The sequence below is a fragment of the Camarhynchus parvulus genome, chromosome 28 (genome assembly GCF_901933205.1).
Source record: "Camarhynchus parvulus chromosome 28, STF_HiC, whole genome shotgun sequence".
NCBI classification, from domain to species: Eukaryota; Metazoa; Chordata; class Aves; order Passeriformes; family Thraupidae; genus Camarhynchus; species Camarhynchus parvulus.
Genome location: NC_044598.1, coordinates 909297 through 926555, shown reverse-complemented (window position 1 = coordinate 926555; position 17259 = coordinate 909297). Strand labels below are relative to the sequence as shown.

The 17259-nt window shown below is 60.7% G+C and overlaps 2 protein-coding genes and 1 non-coding gene across 4 annotated transcripts; all 3 read left to right on the top strand.

The window, feature by feature from the left end:
- The first annotated feature begins 778 nt into the window (after positions 1–778).
- On the top strand, positions 779–10120 carry EEF2 (eukaryotic translation elongation factor 2). Its single transcript, XM_030966507.1, has 15 exons — positions 779–919; positions 1526–1740; positions 2461–2642; positions 2726–2937; positions 3600–3778; positions 4051–4156; positions 4421–4534; positions 4690–4828; positions 5455–5650; positions 5792–6050; positions 6265–6372; positions 6452–6805; positions 7458–7640; positions 8621–8753; positions 9478–10120. Exons 1-15 carry the CDS (start codon positions 917–919, stop codon positions 9669–9671), a joined length of 2577 nt encoding a protein of 858 aa, XP_030822367.1. The 5' UTR covers positions 779–916; the 3' UTR covers positions 9672–10120.
- Positions 4214–4282, top strand: LOC115914444. The gene has a single exon (XR_004061427.1). It is a non-coding gene; the product is annotated as a small nucleolar RNA SNORD37 (small nucleolar RNA).
- Positions 10121–10316: 196 nt separating the features above from the next.
- On the top strand, positions 10317–15605 carry DAPK3 (death associated protein kinase 3). Of its 2 annotated transcripts, none has more exons than XM_030966619.1 (9): positions 10317–10375; positions 11357–11502; positions 12546–12906; positions 13292–13421; positions 13574–13622; positions 13745–13771; positions 13871–14023; positions 14444–14489; positions 14628–15605. In XM_030966619.1, exons 2-9 carry the CDS (start codon positions 11441–11443, stop codon positions 15168–15170), a joined length of 1371 nt encoding a protein of 456 aa, XP_030822479.1. In that variant the 5' UTR covers positions 10317–10375; positions 11357–11440; the 3' UTR covers positions 15171–15605. The 2 variants fall into 2 exon arrangements, with proteins under 2 accessions (XP_030822479.1, XP_030822480.1); XM_030966620.1 differs by having other exon boundaries at positions 10342–10405.
- Positions 15606–17259: the final 1654 nt, after the last annotated feature.

Below are 17259 nucleotides of genomic sequence, written 5' to 3'. Positions count from 1 at the left end.
GGCAGGGCTGGATGGGATTTTGGGATGGAATTCCTGGCTGGGAGGGTGGGATGGGGTTCCCAGAGCAGCTGTGGCCGCCCCTGGATCCCTGGCCGTGCCCAAGGCCAGGCTGGAGCAGCGTGGGACGCTGGAACATCCCTGCCATGGCACTGAACGTTCCTCCGTGTCCCTTCTGAGCCAAACCATCCACTCCATGATTCCTGCCAGCTCTAAGGCGGATGAGGGCGCACAGGGATGGTTTGGAGCCCGAGCCCTGAGCTCCGTTCCAGCCCCGTGACCCCGGGCCCGGCGGGGGCTCCGGCCGGTGCTGCCCCCGCGCTCCTCCCCGCCCGCAGGGGGCGCTGCAGCACCGGCCCGCCCGGAGCATGCGCACTGCGGGCACCCTGCGGGACCGGGGCGGGGCGAGCCGGACCCACCGGTGCCTGGGACCGCTGCCTTCCACCGGGCTCGGCCGTACCGCCTGCTCCTAGTGGCCGAGCCGCCGTGCTCGGCTGCCGCTCGGTGATACCGCTCCGAGGGCGGCCTCACCGACCCCGGTGCCCCGGGCCGGTTCTTCGCCCCTTCCCGCTGCCGGTGTGACTTTCAACCCGCTGCAGCCCGAGCGGGGCGGGGCTGCCGCTGCCGGTCGCTGTTCCCCCGGTGTCGCCTCGCTGCAGTCCCGGTGCAGACGCGGTGACAACCACGTGGTGCCGGCGAGGCGGAACAGCCTCCGACCATAGAGTCCTCGGGATAGAGCGGCGCGGCCGCGCACGCGCTCTGCGCAGGCCCCGCCCCTCGGCGCCGCCGCCCTATAAGAGGGCGCCGGCTGACGTCAGCGCTCTCTTCCGCCCGCTCTGCGCTCGCCAGCGAGACAGGGCCGAGCCGCCGCCATTGCCGTGACCCCCCCGCCCCGCAGCATCCGCCGCCATCCGCCACCATGGTGAGCCCCTGCCGCCCGCCGCCGCTCTCGGCAGGATCAGCGGCCGTCGCGCTTCCCGTATCGCCGGGGATGGCGCTTCCACGGGCGCCGCGGGTCACACGGCGGAGGCTGCGGCCTGTGCTGCCGGGCCGGGCCGCAGCTGCGGGGAGAGGGTGGGGCGGCGAGAGGGGGCCGGTCCGGGCGGCCGTGACACCCCCGGAGCCGGCAGGAGCCGCCGGTGTCGGTGCCGGGGCTGACGTTGGCCCACGGGGCTCGGGAGCGGCCGCGCTGATGTGGCAGCGCGGCGGCGGGGACGGGGCGCTGCGGTGCCGGTCGTGCCTTATGTAACACTGCGGTCTGGGCTGTCACCGGCACCCGCACCGGCTCGGGCGCGGTTTTAGGGGCGATTTGTGCCCTGTACCTGCTGACACCGCGGCTTGAGGGACACGGGGCAGGGAGGGGTTGGTGCGGCAGCCCCGCTGCGGTGCCCTTGCTGCGGGTTGTGTTGTCAGCCAGGCAGAGGTGGTGTCACCGTGATTATGGCAGGTATTTATGGGCGATTCGGCCTCCTTGGAATCGCCAAAGCTGTTTTTGTACACGCTGAGTCCCCCTTCTCCCCTCCCCAAGGTGAACTTCACAGTAGACCAGATACGGGCCATCATGGACAAAAAGGCCAACATCAGGAACATGTCCGTGATCGCCCACGTGGACCACGGCAAGTCCACGCTGACGGATTCCCTGGTGTGCAAGGCCGGGATCATCGCCTCGGCTCGGGCCGGCGAGACCCGCTTCACCGACACCCGCAAGGACGAGCAGGAGCGGTGCATCACCATCAAATCCACGTGAGTGCCCTCCCCTCGGGCTCCTGCTGCTCCCTGCGCTGGGCTCCGGGGGGATTGGGCTCCTCCAGGAGGTGGAAGGAAGTCCTGTTGGGCTTTGGTCTAGTCCAGAAGCTCATCTCTGCTCGTGAGGGTCTTGAATGCTTGAATGGTGGAGCAAGTGTTGACTGGCTTGTGCTCAGTCATTGAGCAGTTCTTTGCTGCGTGCTGGGGAAGCAGGAGCTTCATCTTCCCAGTTCAGCACCAGGATTGTTGGATGTCCCGTGGATGCAGTGTGGAGACCCTTGGGGGCATCTCTGGGCATGTTCCTGGTGGCTGTGCTGCCACAGAGGGTGTGATGACTCTGAGGGGCTGGAAAAGGGATGGAGAATATGGTTTGGATTGATAGGAAAAGCTTAAATCCATGATTTGGGAATGAAGCCCTTTATGGGTGCAGGGAGTTGGAGGAGGTTGGGATTCTGGAGGATGTTACGGCTTAGGAAGGACAGGTTGTAGCCTGTGCTGCTGTTATCTCACACACTCACCTCCCTGGAATACACTTCAGGAAATCCTGGAGCCCAGCATTCAGGTTGGAAAAGATCTCCAGGGTCACCAACTGCAACCCAGAGCAGAGCACTGGGTGCCACCTCCAGTGGTGGCAGCAGTTTATGTGGGGCAAAACATTTCTGAACTTTAGGGAGGAATAACACAGATCGTCATTTTAATGGTTTCCCTTTCTTTCAGAGCCATTTCTCTGTTCTATGAGCTCTCTGAGAACGACTTGGCCTTCATCAAGCAGAGCAAGGATGGTTCTGGATTCTTGATCAACCTCATTGACTCCCCTGGGCACGTGGACTTCTCCTCAGAGGTCACCGCAGCTCTGCGAGTCACTGACGGTGCCCTGGTTGTCGTGGACTGTGTCTCTGGTGAGGTTTTGTGCAGCTGGAGAGCATTTTGGGGGATTTGGAGCTGGGGACAGCTCATTGCTAACTGCTGCTGTGCTTGGCAGGCGTGTGCGTGCAGACAGAGACCGTGCTGCGTCAGGCCATCGCCGAGAGGATCAAACCCGTGCTGATGATGAACAAGATGGACAGAGCGCTGCTGGAGCTGCAGCTGGAGCCAGAGGAGCTGTACCAGACCTTCCAGCGCATCGTGGAGAACGTCAACGTCATCATCTCCACCTACGGAGAGGGAGAGAGCGGCCCCATGGGCAACATCATGGTGAGGGAGGCTCTGAGTGCTGGGATGGAGCCCCTTTGGGGACAGGGAGCAGCTCTCAGGGAGAATTCCTTATCCCAAAGTGGAGGATAGGGGGATTGTGAGGGTGCCTGAACTCCCAGGCTTGGGATGGCTTGGGGCTCTTGCTGGCTCCCCTCCCAAATTTCCTGTTCAAGGCCTGAGCAAATAAAGGCTGGGATTGTTGCCCAGAGCAGCTGTGGCTGCCCAGTCCCTGAAAGTGTCCAAGGGCAGGCTGGGTGGGGCTTGGAGCACCCTGGGATCAGGGAAGGTGTCCCTGCCCATGGCAGGGGTGGAATGGGATGGTTTTTAACATTGCCTTCCCACCTGCTCTGCTGCTGGGTTCCTGGGAAGGGAGCAGGGCTGTGGGTGTCAGGCTCTGAGGAGAAGCTGGAGGTGTCCAAGCCTTCCTGCTCCTCCTGGGAAGGATGGAAATCCTACCTGCATGTGAACCTGAGCACACATCTGCTGGGAGTGGGACTGCAGTACAAAGCTAAAATGGTGCCTGTCCCAGCCCTCAGAGTGGTCACTGGGACAGAACTATCAGAATCTCAGTGTCCTGAAGGTCCATTCTGTACTGGGGTACAAAATGGGGATGGGGTGGGCTGAGGCTGCTCCCCTGACCCAGCTCTGCTGCTCCCCCTCAGATTGACCCGGTGCTCGGGACCGTGGGCTTCGGCTCGGGCCTGCACGGCTGGGCCTTCACCCTGAAGCAGTTTGCTGAGATGTACGTGGCAAAGTTTGCTGCCAAGGGAGATGCCCAGCTCAGCCCAGCCGAGCGTGCCAAGAAAGTCGAGGACATGATGAAGAAGCTGTGGGGAGACAGGTGAGGAGGGAATGGTGGTGAATGGAATTCCAGATCAGCTCTGCATGGCTGCAGCCTGGCACTGCAGAGGGTGGGTAAAGGGGGCAGGGCGTGGTTGTGCCTGCTTTAACAGGAGTTAATTACATTTTGGTGAGTGCTGGAAAGCTGAAGGAGGGGGAAAGCAGGAAATGGCTCTTCCTCAGCAGCCCTTGGCTCTGCCCTGAGCAGGCAGAACAAGCTGTGTGTCTGTAGCTGACATCATGGACAAGTGTCTCATTTCCTTCTCTCTGCAGATACTTTGACCCTGCTACTGGCAAATTCAGCAAATCTGCCACTAGCCCTGATGGAAAGAAACTGCCCAGGACTTTCTGCCAGCTCATCCTTGACCCCATCTTCAAGGTGAGTTCCTCAGGGTTCCTCCTTGGCCGGCACCTCCTGCCCTGCGCATCTGTTCTGTGCATGATGATGGAAAATTTCTTCACTTTGACCTGACTTGCTTGATTGAAGAAATTCAGCTGTCTGACACACCTGGTTGCTCTGGGGGGCTGTGTCTCCTGGGGTGAGGCTGGGTGCTGAGGAGGAGCAGGAGTTCTCTGCAGGAGCAGCGGTGCAGCTGCTCCAGACTGGGTCACTGCAACGCTCCAACGGCTGCTCTTGTCGCAGGTTTTCGATGCAATCATGAACTTCAAGAAGGAAGAGGCTGCTAAACTGATTGAGAAACTGGACATCAAGCTGGACAGCGAGGATAAGGACAAGGAGGGCAAACCCCTGCTGAAGGTGAGGCTGGTCTGAGTCCTCTGGGGAGCAGCTGAGCAGTTGTGCTGCTCCAGTTGTGTCAACATCAGCCTACTTGGGAGATTGGGAGGTGGGGAAAGAGGGGGAGGTGAGCTCCTGTTGGGAACCCTCTGACTGGGTCCTGCTGCTCTGCCCAGGCCGTGATGAGGCGGTGGCTGCCAGCTGGAGATGCCCTGCTGCAGATGATCACCATCCACCTGCCTTCCCCCGTCACAGCCCAGAAGTATCGCTGCGAGCTGCTCTACGAGGGCCCCCCTGACGATGAGGCTGCCATAGGTAGGAGGAGCTGCTGCTTTGCTGCCAGGCCTCAGCTCCAGCACGCCTGTAACGAGTTTGTTCTCCATGTGCACGGCTCAGGAGTGTCTGGGGTTGAGTCTGTGTCTTTTCTAGCATGGACCAAACAGTTTAGTGGCTCACAGCTCGGTTCTGGAGCACTGAGCTGATTGAGTAATCTCAGAGTAGCCAGAGCGTCCATCTGAGCCTAGATTTGTTGAAGACATTCCTTGGTGATGTGATCTTGCATGGAATCTCAGAATAGATTGGATTGGAAGAAACTTTAGAGGTCAGCCCCATCTCCTGCCATGGGCAGGGACACTTTCCACTGTCCCAGGCTGCTCCAAGCCCCATCCAACCTGGCCTTGGGCATTGCCAGGGATCCAGGAGCAGCCCCAGCTGCTCTGGGCACCCTGTGCCAGGGCCTCACCTCCCTCCCAGGGAGCAATCCCATCCCAGTATCCCATCTATCCCTGCCCTCTGGTAGTGGGAAGCCATTCTCCATTTGCTCTTGTCCAGACAAAAGCCTTTGGGCTGGGACAGTGGTGTAGGTCGTGAGTTGGGGTTTTGAGCTGGGTGCCAGATACATCAACAACTCTGGGCTAAGCTGGTGTCTCTCCCCCTCGCAGGCATTAAGAACTGTGACCCCAAAGGCCCCCTGATGATGTACATCTCCAAAATGGTGCCAACCTCTGACAAGGGACGTTTCTACGCTTTCGGCCGTGTCTTCTCTGGTCTCGTCTCCACTGGCTTGAAAGTCAGAATCATGGGACCAAACTACACCCCTGGCAAGAAGGAGGATCTGTACCTGAAGCCAATTCAAAGGTGTGTGCTGCCTGGGGTGTTGAGGGGTTCTGGTGCTGTCTCAGGTCTCTTCTCATGTCTGAGGCCTGTCAAGGTGCTTGGCTATGGGCTCAGTGGGATCTCCTCGCCATCCCAACCTCACTAACCCAACTTTCCCTTTAGGACTATTCTCATGATGGGCCGCTACGTGGAGCCCATCGAGGACGTGCCTTGTGGAAACATCGTGGGGCTGGTTGGTGTGGACCAGTTCCTCGTGAAGACTGGAACCATCACCACCTTCGAGCACGCCCACAACATGAGGGTGATGAAGTTCAGCGTCAGCCCCGTGGTGCGCGTGGCTGTGGAGGCCAAGAACCCGGCCGACCTGCCCAAGCTGGTGGAGGGGCTGAAGCGCCTGGCCAAGTCTGACCCCATGGTGCAGGTGAGTGGATAATGCAGGGATGCATCCAGGGGTGCTGCCTCCAGTCCTGGGAAAGTATTGAGTTGGGTATTGGTCCCTGGCTTGGTGCTGTGACACCACCAGGTCAGTGGGGAGGACATCTAGAGGTAGCTCTGTGGGTCAAACATAAAAAACACAGAGAGTTGCTGGTGTTTGTGGCTGTGGCTCATTCTGAAGCTTCACCTGCTGTTCCCAGTGCATCATTGAGGAGTCTGGGGAGCACATCATCGCTGGCGCCGGGGAGCTGCACCTGGAGATCTGCCTGAAGGACCTGGAGGAGGACCACGCCTGCATCCCCATTAAGGTAGAGAGGCTGAGTGCTGGCTGAGCTCAGGGTGGGGTTTGTCCAGCTGTGGTGCCTCACACCCACCGTGTCCCTGCAGAAATCGGATCCCGTGGTGTCGTACCGCGAGACGGTCAGCGAGGAGTCCAACGTGATGTGCCTTTCCAAGTCCCCCAACAAACACAACCGGCTGTACATGAAGGCACGGCCCTTCCCCGACGGGCTGGCCGAGGACATCGACAAGGGCGAGGTGTCGGCCCGGCAGGAGCTGAAGCAGCGGGCGCGGTACCTGGCCGAGAAGTATGAGTGGGACGTCACCGAGGCCAGGAAGATCTGGTGCTTCGGGCCCGACGGCACCGGCCCCAACATCCTCACCGACATCACCAAGGGAGTGCAGTACCTCAACGAGATCAAGGACAGCGTGGTGGCCGGCTTCCAGTGGGCCACCAAGGAGGTGAGGGGTGGGGTCTTGGTCCGGGTGGCATCCAGGGTTTGACACATGCTTATTTTTGTAATGCTTCTCATGGAGCAAAATGTAATATCTGGACAGTCCGGTGAAAAACACAACTGGCTTCAGGAGGAAAGGTGCTCTGAGGGTCTTGGCAGGGACTTGGCCCTATCTTAGCAATTATTTTCAGGATTAGACAGGAGAGGACTGCAGGGTAAATTGACAGACTGGGAACAGCAACAGGAAGGGTTCATTTTCCTGTACACCATTCAGTTTCAGTCTGAGGGAGATTCCAAGCCAGCAACTTCTGTGACATTACTGAGACCAAAAAAAAACCCCATTTCCCTTGGCCAAATACTTGGGTTTCAGCACCATAAATGTGTGACAGCTCTTGTGGCTTGAACCTCAGAGCTGATCATGAGGATGCTGCAGTAATGGCACAGGGCAGTGAGCTGGTGCCCCACAGACCCCTTAGGTTGGGAAAGACCTCCCAGAGTCCAACATTTGAAGGTTCATCCCTCAGCAAGGAGATCAGGTGGTTCCTGGGTGGGCTTGCTGCTCAGGGAGCTGCTTGCACAGAGCTCCTGTGAGCCAGGGGAGCAGCGCCCCGTGTGGGTGTGCCCGGGGTGGTGACATGTGCCCCGTTGTGCCCTGGCAGGGGGTGCTGTGCGAGGAGAACATGCGCGCCGTGCGCTTCGACGTGCACGACGTGACCCTGCACGCCGACGCCATCCACCGCGGCGGCGGCCAGATCATCCCCACGGCCCGGCGCTGCCTCTACGCCTGCGTGCTGACTGCCCAGCCGCGCCTCATGGAGCCCATCTACCTGGTGGAGATCCAGGTGAGCAGCCCTAGTGGGATATTCACCAGTATTGCAGGTGCGACGTGCCTCGGCTTGTCTGGCCCTTGGTGCTGAACCAGATAGCAGCACTGTGGTGTTTCACCCCACGGACACTTTTGGCTGGTGGTGTGTGGTGTTTCACCCCACAGACACTTTGGGCTGGCTGGGTGTGTGGTGTTTCACCCCACAGACACTTTTGGCTCTATGGGTGTGTGGTGTTTCACCCCACAGACACTGTTTGGGTTTCACCCCACTGCGCTTTTGGCTGTGTGTGGTGTTTCACCCCTCAGACACTTTGGGCTGGCTGGTGTGTGGTGTTTCACCCCACAGACACTTTTGGCTCTATGGGTGTGTGGTGTTTCACCCCACAGACACTTTTGGCTGGCTGGGTGCTGCAGCTGGGCACTGCAGACAAGTCCAGGCCTGCAGGAGCTCTGGTGGTGCTGGGATGGAGCTTCCCCCCATAACAGGGGCTGCTCCTCAGGTTTCCCTCTGTGCAGAAGCTTTAAGGGGATGGTGAAGGAAAGGAGTCGGTTCTGATGGAGGGTTTGGATCCAGAGCTTTATTCTGGCCCACAGGTCTCTGAATGCAGCACCAGCTCCAACAGAACTCCCTGAGCCCGTGGTTGCTGCTCCTTTGAACCCCGGGGAGAGGGGCAGGGAAGGGGCAGGGAGTCACCAAGCAGGGACAGGAGGGGAGGGACAAAGGGACAAAGGACACCTGGATGGCCCAATGCTCCCCAGGGGTAGAGGGCATCCTTTGGATCTGCCAGTCCCTTCTGGAATGCCAGGATTGACAGACAGTGCTGGGAGGGGTCAGAGGGGAGGCAGAGGTGACTGACACACCTGGGAGGGAATCTTCAGGGGAGGGACCCGGGTTCTGAGGTAAACCCTGAAATCACAACACAACACAGCCCCTGCCAGCCCTCAGGAAGGGGGGACAGCAGCTGGGTGCAGTCCTGACTCTGGTCTCTCCTGCAGTGCCCAGAGCAGGTGGTGGGAGGCATCTACGGGGTGCTGAACAGGAAACGTGGCCACGTGTTCGAGGAGACCCAGGTGGCCGGGACCCCCATGTTCGTGGTCAAGGCCTACCTGCCTGTCAACGAGTCCTTCGGTGAGTCCTGGGGCCGTCCTGGGAGGGAGAGCCCTGGGAAGGGCCTCAGGAGATCCTTGAGTTGAGCTGTTCCCCAGCACTGAACCGTGTCCCCAAGTGCCACATCCACACGGATGGGGACTCCAGCACTGCCCTGGGCAGCCGTGCCAGGGCTTGACCATCCTTCTGGGGAAACACTTCTCCTAGAAATCTCCAGCTCTCCCTTGGTACAGCTTAGGGGTGTTTCCTCTCAACCTGTCACTTGTTGCCTGGGAGAAGAGACCAAGGTTGCAGAACATTTTGGGTTGGAAGGGACATTTGAAGGTCCTTCAGTGCCACCCCTGCCATGGCAGGGACACCCTCCACTATCCCTGGCCTTGGACGTTTCCAGGGATCCAGGGGCAGCCACAGCTGCTTTGGGAATTCATCCCAGCCCTTCCCAGCCAGCAATTCCTTCCCAATATCTCATCTCTCCCTGCCTGCTGGCAGTGGGAATCCATTCACCTTTTCCTGTCCTTCCATATGTTAGCCCAAAGTCCCTCTCCAGTTTTAGGCATTGGAAGGATCTCTTAAGTTCTTCCTGGAGCCTTCTTTCCATTGCCACCTCACATTGGTTGGGATCTCAGGAGGCTTTTGAGCGCCGCTCTGGGTTCCTCCATGGAAAGGAGGAAAGGTCTGTCAATGGAAGCAACACTGAACTACGACCACTCCTGTCCTTCCTCACCTTTTCTCTTGTCCCTCACAGGTTTCACAGCAGATCTGAGGTCCAACACGGGTGGCCAGGCCTTCCCCCAGTGCGTCTTTGACCACTGGCAGATCCTGCCCGGGGACCCCTTTGACAGTGCCACCCGGCCAGCCCAGGTGGTGGCCGAGACCCGCAAGCGCAAAGGGCTCAAGGAAGGAATCCCTGCCCTCGACAACTTCCTGGACAAACTCTAACGACACTCATGGAACTCTGGGAGAGCAGGAAAAATTGAATTAATTAGCGTTATCACCCATGCCGCCAGGGGCTAGACGCCTGTGACCACCATCTTGTTAATTAAATGGGTTTCATAGCGATTTTGAGAACTTCAAATGAGGAAAACAAACAAAAAGAAAAAAAAAAAGCCTTATAGGTTTCTGTGTTGCACATGACTCATCTTTGCCATTGTAACTAAAACATTTCCACTAGATCTGCCCAATTCTGTATTTATTTGACTCAAAAAAAAAAAATACTGCTGCAGAAGGGCCTGGAAGGGAGTGGGGCGTGCTTAAAGAGGACAAGGAAAACGGGGGGAAAGAGAGAGCGGGTGAGGATGCCTTATCTGCAGCGTGACTGTCCGTCGTGCCCATCGCCGCCTGTATTAGTGCCACTGGAATTAATAAAATTGGATAAATGGTGACGAAAAGTGAATTTTTGGGGTGTTTTTAAGGGGCAGGATGGCGCCCTCTGGTGGGGATGGAGGAGTAGTGCCACCCTTGGCCCCGCCCATCCGCGGGCGGCGGGGCGGGGCCTCTGGCGGGGGTGTGGGCGGGGCTTGGGCGCATGAGGATGCTGCGGTGTGGGCGGGGCTTCGCGCGGAGGCGGGCGTGGTTTGTGTGGGAGGGGGCGGGGCCGGCTGTGTTGGAATGTGGCGGCGGCGACACGGGCGGCGGCGGCCCAGGTTGGGAGCGGGGGCCGGTGCTGATGAGGGGTCCGTGAGGGGCGGTGTGGGACCGGGAGGGACGGGAGGGCTGTGCGGGTGGGAGAGGGGTGATGGAGGGAGGCTGCGTGGCGTGGGGAGCGAGGGATGGCGCGGGGAGCGGTGTGCGGGGGTTGTGAGGCCTGTGGGGTGGGGTGGGGAAGGAAAGGGAGGAATGGGGGGGCTGTGGGTGTGGGGGCTGCGGGGCTGGGAGGTGCTGTGGTCGGGGAAGGGGTGGAGAGGGATTGAGGGGCCTGTGGGATAGGGAGGGGCCGTGTGGGAGCGGACTGGGAGGGGCCGCGGGGCTGGAAAAGGAGGGGTAGGGATTGGGATGGGGGGATGTGGAGAAGGGAAGGGATGGGGAGGGATTGGGGGGCCGTGGGTGTGAGAGGGGCTCTGGGGAATTGGGGTGGGGCTGTGGGGCAGGAAAGGGATGTGCAGGGATTGGGAGCTGAGTGCGTGGGGGACTGTGGGGGTTGGAGGGGACTGTGGGGCAGGGAGGGTCAGTGGGCCAGGAAAGGGATGAGGAGACTGGATGGACAGCGGGTGTGGGGCCTGTGGAGCAGGGAGAGGCTGTGGCCCCCTTCCCCTCTCTGTCCCCTGGGTTTTGAGCGTGGTGAGACCGGGGGGCATCCCTGGGATGAGCCCGTGGTTCTGCCGCACGGCACCGCCTGGCCCGGGCCTGTGCATGCCCCGGGATCCCTGTGCTGGGTGTCGGTGTGATCTCCCGGGACACAGCCCCCTGTTCCCGGTGCCCTGGGTGTCGGTGTGATCTCCCGGGACACAGCCCCCTGTTCCCGGTGCTGATCCCGGGGTGTCGGTGTGATCTCCCGGGACACAGCCCCCCTGTTCCTGGTGCCCTGGGTGTCGGTGTGATCTCCCGGGACACAGCCCCCCTGTTCCCGGTGCCCTGGGTGTCGGTGTGATCTCCCGGGACACAGCCCCCTGTTCCCGGTGCCACAGGTGCTGATCCCCGGCTGCTCCCCGCTCCTGACATCCAGCGCTGGCAGCGGCGGGGCGGCTCCCGCTCCGGAGGGCTCCGCAGCCATGTCCACCTTCCGCCAGGAGAGCGTGGAGGACTTCTATGAGATGGGGGAGGAGCTGGGCAGGTGAGGCACATCCCGCTGCCTTCTCGGGGGGCTTCCATGGCTGCACCCCTGCCGGGAGCTTCGCTGGATCCGGCTGCTGGATCCCCGCGGTGTCCCTGTGCCCCCTGTGTGGGCAGCAGGCCCAGGGCTGTGCACAGTCAGGGATCTCTGGCAGATAGAGATTTTTTTAGAAAGCGTTAATTAACGCAGCTCCCGGTGGAGCTCCCGTCCGGGGCTGGCGGCTTCCGGCCCTCCTCGGTGGCTGCTCCTGGCCCGGCGCCTGTGGGAGGGATCCAGGGTGACTCAGAGCCCGCAGATGGGATTTAATCAGCCGGGATGCAGAGGCGGGGCTGGGGGAGCCGCCTCGGGATCCTCCAGCGCTGCCTCGGCCGCGCCAGCCCCGCGCCGTGGCCCCTCCTCGGGCACTTGCGCAGCAAAAGCGTTTTGGGTCACTTAAGTGGGCTTTTTTCAAAGCTGAGGAACTTCCAGGAGTTGCTGCAGGTTCTTTTGCCTCTCTGTGGCTGGGGTTGTTTGTGAGCCATGGGGAGGGATGAGGTGGCCATGGCTGGACCCCACTGTGCCCCCCAGGGCTGTGTGTGTCCCTTGCCATGATCCAGGGATGGATAAAGGTGTAAAGGAGTCTCAGGTCCAGGTGCAGTCGCTCTGATTTCAGGCATTTTCCCTCCACCTGCCTTCTCCATCAGGGCTTTGGGGTCTCCTGGGACCACTGGGCTCCGGGGTTTGTTCCTGGGGGCTCCTGGCTGGGAAGGGAGGGCTGATGGGGGCATCTCCCACCCTGGGTGATCACAGCAGCACCTGAACAGCCCAGGGAGGATTGGCAGCTGCCACATTCCTGGCAGGAATTTGCCAAAGCCCAGGAGTGGGCGGCTATCCCCAGATCCCAGCTCATGGCACTCCTGGGATGAAACCTCATCCTGCAGTGCCCGTCGTGGAGCTGCTTGCAGGCAGGACATGCTGTGCTCCCTCACCTCCTGGCATTCCTGGGGGGAATCCCTCATCCTGCAGTGGCCAGGCAGGACATGCTGTGCTCCCTGTCCCCGCAGCGGGCAGTTCGCCATCGTCAGGAAGTGCCGGGAGAGGAAGACGGGGCTGGAGTACGCGGCCAAGTTCATCAAGAAGCGGCGGCTGTCGTCCAGCCGCAGGGGCGTGAGCCGCGAGGAGATCGAGCGCGAGGTGGACATCCTGCGCGAGATCCAGCACCCCAACATCATCACCCTGCACGACATCTTCGAGAACAAGACCGACGTGGTGCTCATCCTGGAGCTGGTGTCCGGCGGGGAGCTCTTCGACTTCCTGGCCGAGAAGGAGTCCCTGACCGAGGAGGAGGCCACGCAGTTCCTCAAGCAGATCCTGGACGGGGTGCACTACCTGCACTCCAAGCGCATCGCCCACTTCGACCTCAAGGTGAGCTCTGGGAGCTGCAGACACCTCACTGGGAGCAGGGATGAGCCCCCAGGTGGGCTCTGGGAGCTGCAGACACCTCACTGGGAGCAGGGATGAGACCACCAGGTGGGCTCTGGAAATCTTCCTGCAGAGCAGTGGGGAAACAGGTGGGGTCTCTCCAGCTTGAGGCATTTCTCCTCTGGTGCTTGGGATCTCTCCCAGCTGAGGCACTCATCCTCTCCTCTGGTGCTTGGGATCTCTCCCAGCCTGAGGCACTCATCCTCTCCTCTGGTGCTTGGGATCTCTCCCAGCCTGAGGCACTCATCCTCTCCTCTGGAATGAGGAGCCCAGGGCAGCTCCCCCAGGCTGCTGTGTAGGGACGGACCCAGCTCCTCTCTCCCCACAGCCAGAGAACATCATGCTGCTGGACAAGAACGTGCCAAACCCTCGCATCAAACTCATCGACTTCGGGATCGCCCACAAGATCGAGGCTGGGAACGAGTTCAAGAATATCTTTGGGACCCCAGAGTTTGTAGGTGAGCATTCCTGGGGGCTCCTCGGGGTACTGAAAGCTTTGGATTAATCCTGGAGAGACACCCAGCACTCTGGTGCTGCTGCCAGGATGTGTCCATGGGGCCAGGCTTCCTTCCTCCACAATAAATCCATTTTCTGTCCTTTCCTCCTAAAGCCCCAGAAATTGTGAACTACGAGCCCCTGGGGCTGGAGGCCGACATGTGGTGAGTGATTCCCCTCCCGAGCCCCTTCCCAGGCTCCAGCAGCCAATCCCCTCATGCTGGTGGATCTCCCTTCGTGCCGAAAGCTCTGTGTGACTTCATCCTCCTCTCCCTCTCTCTTCCAGGAGCATCGGGGTCATCACCTACATCCTGTGAGTATGAGGCAGCTCTGGAGGGCACAGGGCTGCAGGATGAGCCCCCCACCTCGGGCTGGAGCCTTTTTGGGGTGTCCCAACCCACTCTCTCCTCAGGCTGAGCGGAGCCTCCCCGTTCCTGGGGGAGACGAAGCAGGAGACTCTGACCAATATCTCTGCTGTCAACTACGACTTCGATGAGGAATATTTCAGCAACACCAGCGAGCTGGCCAAGGACTTCATCCGCCGCCTGCTCGTCAAGGACCCCAAGTGAGGGACAGGGAGCACAGCTGGGGGTGTCTCTGGGAGAGGGGACAGTCCCCCCTGCCCGCCCTGCTGTGCACAGGCAGCTCCCTCTCTCCTGCCTGCGCCGGGGTGGGGTGAATTCTGGGATCAGCAGCTCCACTGGGGTTTGGGAGGGTTTGAGCTGGGCCTCCAGGGCTCGGGGCTTGGGAAGGAGCAGTGGGGACAGGAGGTTCCCACAGGATGCTCCGCCTGTGCTTCTCTTGGGAGGCAGTTTGAGGGGTTGGGGGCTGCATGCAGCTCCTGCCTGGGGGGCCCTGAATGCACTGAGTTTGTCCAGGCTCCGATCCCAGAGGCAATCGCAGGATCCAAGCTGCTTTTCCAGGGCTGTAACAGGGAGAGAGGAGCAGAGCCTCTGCCCTGATCCCAGCCTTGCTGTGTTTGCAGGAAGCGAATGACCATTGCCCAGAGCCTGGAGCACCCTTGGATTAAGGTGAGAAGTCAAAGAATCGGCACCTTTTGGGTGCCTGACCCCCGAGGCCGGGGCTCTGCTGCTCCCCCAGCCCTTTGGGGACCAGTTTGGTGTCACTGCCTGTGACACCTGCTGCAGCCACCACTGTCCCTGCCACAGGTGATCAAGAGGAGGAACGTCCGCAACGAGGACAGCTGCAAGAAGCCCGAGCGGCGCCGGCTGAAGACCACGCGCCTGAAGGAGTACACCATCAAATCCCACTCCAGCATGCCCCCCAACAACACCTACATCAACTTCGAGCGCTTCTCCAAGGTCATGGAAGAGGTGGCTGCGGCCGAGGAGAGCCTCCGAGAGCTGGAGAGGAACAAGAAATCCTTCCAGGAGGACATCGAGGCGCTGCTGTCCATCTACGAGGAGAAGGAGTCGTGGTACAAGGAGGAGAACGAGAGCATCAGCCAGGACCTGCGGCAGATCCGGCAGGAGCTGCAGAAGACGGAGGCGCTGAAGAAGCAGGCGCAGGAGGAGACCAAGAGCGTGGTGCAGGCGGCCAACGGGCTCAAGCGGCGCTACCGCAAGCTGGAGAACCACTACGAGGCCCTGGCCAAGCAGGTGGCCTCGGAGATGAAGTTTGTGCAGGAGCTGGTGTGGTCCATCGAGCGGGAGAAGCTGCAGAGCAGCGAGGGCGACGGCAGCATCCGCTAACCCTGCTCACCCCGGGGGCTGGGGCTGCTCCCCGGTGCCCCTGCTCACCCCCAGGCAGTGCCCCCAGCCCTGCCGGTGTGCAGGGGGGGATGTTGTGCCTCCCTGGAGCCCCCACCTCGGGGGCTGGGGCTGTGCCACCCCAGGGCTTGGCTTCCCACGTGCAGCTCCTGCCTGGCTCGTGTCCCTGCGCTCCCCAGGACGTTTGTCCCCCGCTGTCACCCGGGTCCCTGAGATGCCCCAGTGCCCCGTGGAGGGGTTGGTGGGCAGAGCTCCCCTCTGCACTGCAGCAGCAGCCACGCATGGGCTGGGACCAAGGACTGATCCCTGCGTGGCCTCACGCTCCACAGCCCCCCTGCACCCCACTTTTCCCCCAGGGTGCTGCACCCCTTGTCCCCCTGTCCCAGCCCTGGCTCCCCTTTTCCCACAATAAAGGTTTCTGTGTAGTGGGACGGCTGCCTCAGCTCCTGCCATAGTGGGACAGGGCCTGGGAGGGCGATAAGGATGTGCCCTGTGGTGACAACTCCCCCACTGCGCTCCCATCCCAGAGGGACTTCCTTAATTTTGGGGGGGAAAATGCATTTTATTCCTTATGAGACCCAGTGCTGGTGGGTGAGCTCGCTGTGGGCACGGAGGGAGGGCTGGGGGTGGTTTCTGGGGTGTTCCCAGGCTGGGGGAGCCCCCAGCTCCTCTTGCCTGACATCCCTCACTCCTGGGGACAGGGGGAGCCAGGTCCCAAAGCGTTCTCACATTCCAGAGAACACCAGAGCAGGGAGCACGTTTCCCCCGGGAGCACCGCGGGCTTTCCGACTGCCTGCGGCCCCCTGGAGCCAAGATGCAGCAGAATTTGATCCGGGGGAATCACCAGGCAAATGCCAGTGGATCGCAGGCGTCCCCCTGGCTGACCAGGGGTTCACCTCCAGCTCAGCTCCAGGCCCAGGGGATTTGCTCCATTTAGGGTTTATTTGTCACTCTTCTGTGTCCCCTATGGCTCCCTGGGGATCAGGGGGGCTGTGCCCCATGTCCCTGTCCCTGCTGACGTTCCAGCAGGTGTAGGTTTCACCCCCATGCATGGGACACGTGGACCTGAGATAATTTAATCTGCCCCGGTGTTCCCTGCCAAGGCACTTGGCTCCCAGGGGAGGTGGCGTGACCGGGGCTGTCCCAGTGTCCAGCACGGCCACCAGCCCTGGCCACGTGAGTGAGGGGACACCTGGGGGCCCTCAGGGTGCCCATCCAGGCACTCCGTGTGGATCTGGGGCAGCCCCAGCTCTGCCTGCAGAGGCAGTGGGTGAAAGGATGTATGGAAATCCTATAGTCCCGGCTGTTCCTGAGCTGGGCAAAGGGCACATAGTGAGAAACATTTCCTGGATTCTCTTCCTGCCCAGGCTTTGGGTTTCACACTCCCAAAAGGCTCTTGGAAGTCACCGGTCATTCACCCCGGCCCTGGAGCAGCAGGGGGATCTCACTCACGTGGATGCATGAAATGACACCAAAATAGCTCTAAAAAAGCAGAATTTGGGGTGTGATTCACGAGTCTCCTAATCCTGAGGCCTGCAGGAGCTCGGGAACGGGCTGTGCTGCCCCAGGGGGTTCCAGCGCTGTGACGTTACCAGGATGTTCTGCTCCAGCCCCCTCTTAGCAGCTGGAGCTGCCACCCCCCGTGACGTTTCCTCCTCTGTGGACAGACACCAAAATGCCTTTTTTAGGCTCCCATTTCTGCTTCCCAGAGTTTGGCAGGGGGTGGGAGCGAGGGCTTTTCCCTTATAAGTCTTCACAAACCCCAAACGTTTTTGTGCAGCTTAAACCAACCGGTGCAGGCACAGGGAAAGCCCACGGCTGCATCCCCTGGCATCTGCTGAGCTCTGGGCAGTGCTCCCCAGGGTGACAGGTCACAGCAGGCTGTCCCTGCCCGGGGACACTGCCATCACAGTGGGGTGGGTGTGCCCAGATCCCTTTCTGGCTATGCCATCCCTGCCTGGGACAACTGGGAAATCATCAGAGTGGGATAAGGACAAGGCGATGGATCTGTTTCCCCTCGGGCTGCTGAAAGCCCCCCCTTGGTGGGTTTTTGGTGACCCCTCATTAACTG

Bases quoted from the DNA above. Each gene is read 5' to 3' on its own strand.
- DAPK3 (XM_030966619.1), top strand. From the start codon at position 11,441: ATGTCCACCTTCCGCCAGGAGAGCGTGGAGGACTTCTATGAGATGGGG. The intron at 12,907-13,291 runs GTGAGCTCTGGG...CTCTCCCCACAG, and splicing joins TCGCCCACTTCGACCTCAAG to CCAGAGAACATCATGCTGCT. The intron at 13,772-13,870 runs GTGAGTATGAGG...CTCTCTCCTCAG, and splicing joins GGGGTCATCACCTACATCCT to GCTGAGCGGAGCCTCCCCGT.
- EEF2 (XM_030966507.1), top strand. The intron at 7,641-8,620 runs GTGAGCAGCCCT...TCTCTCCTGCAG, and splicing joins TCTACCTGGTGGAGATCCAG to TGCCCAGAGCAGGTGGTGGG. The intron at 8,754-9,477 runs GTGAGTCCTGGG...TGTCCCTCACAG, and splicing joins GCCTGTCAACGAGTCCTTCG to GTTTCACAGCAGATCTGAGG.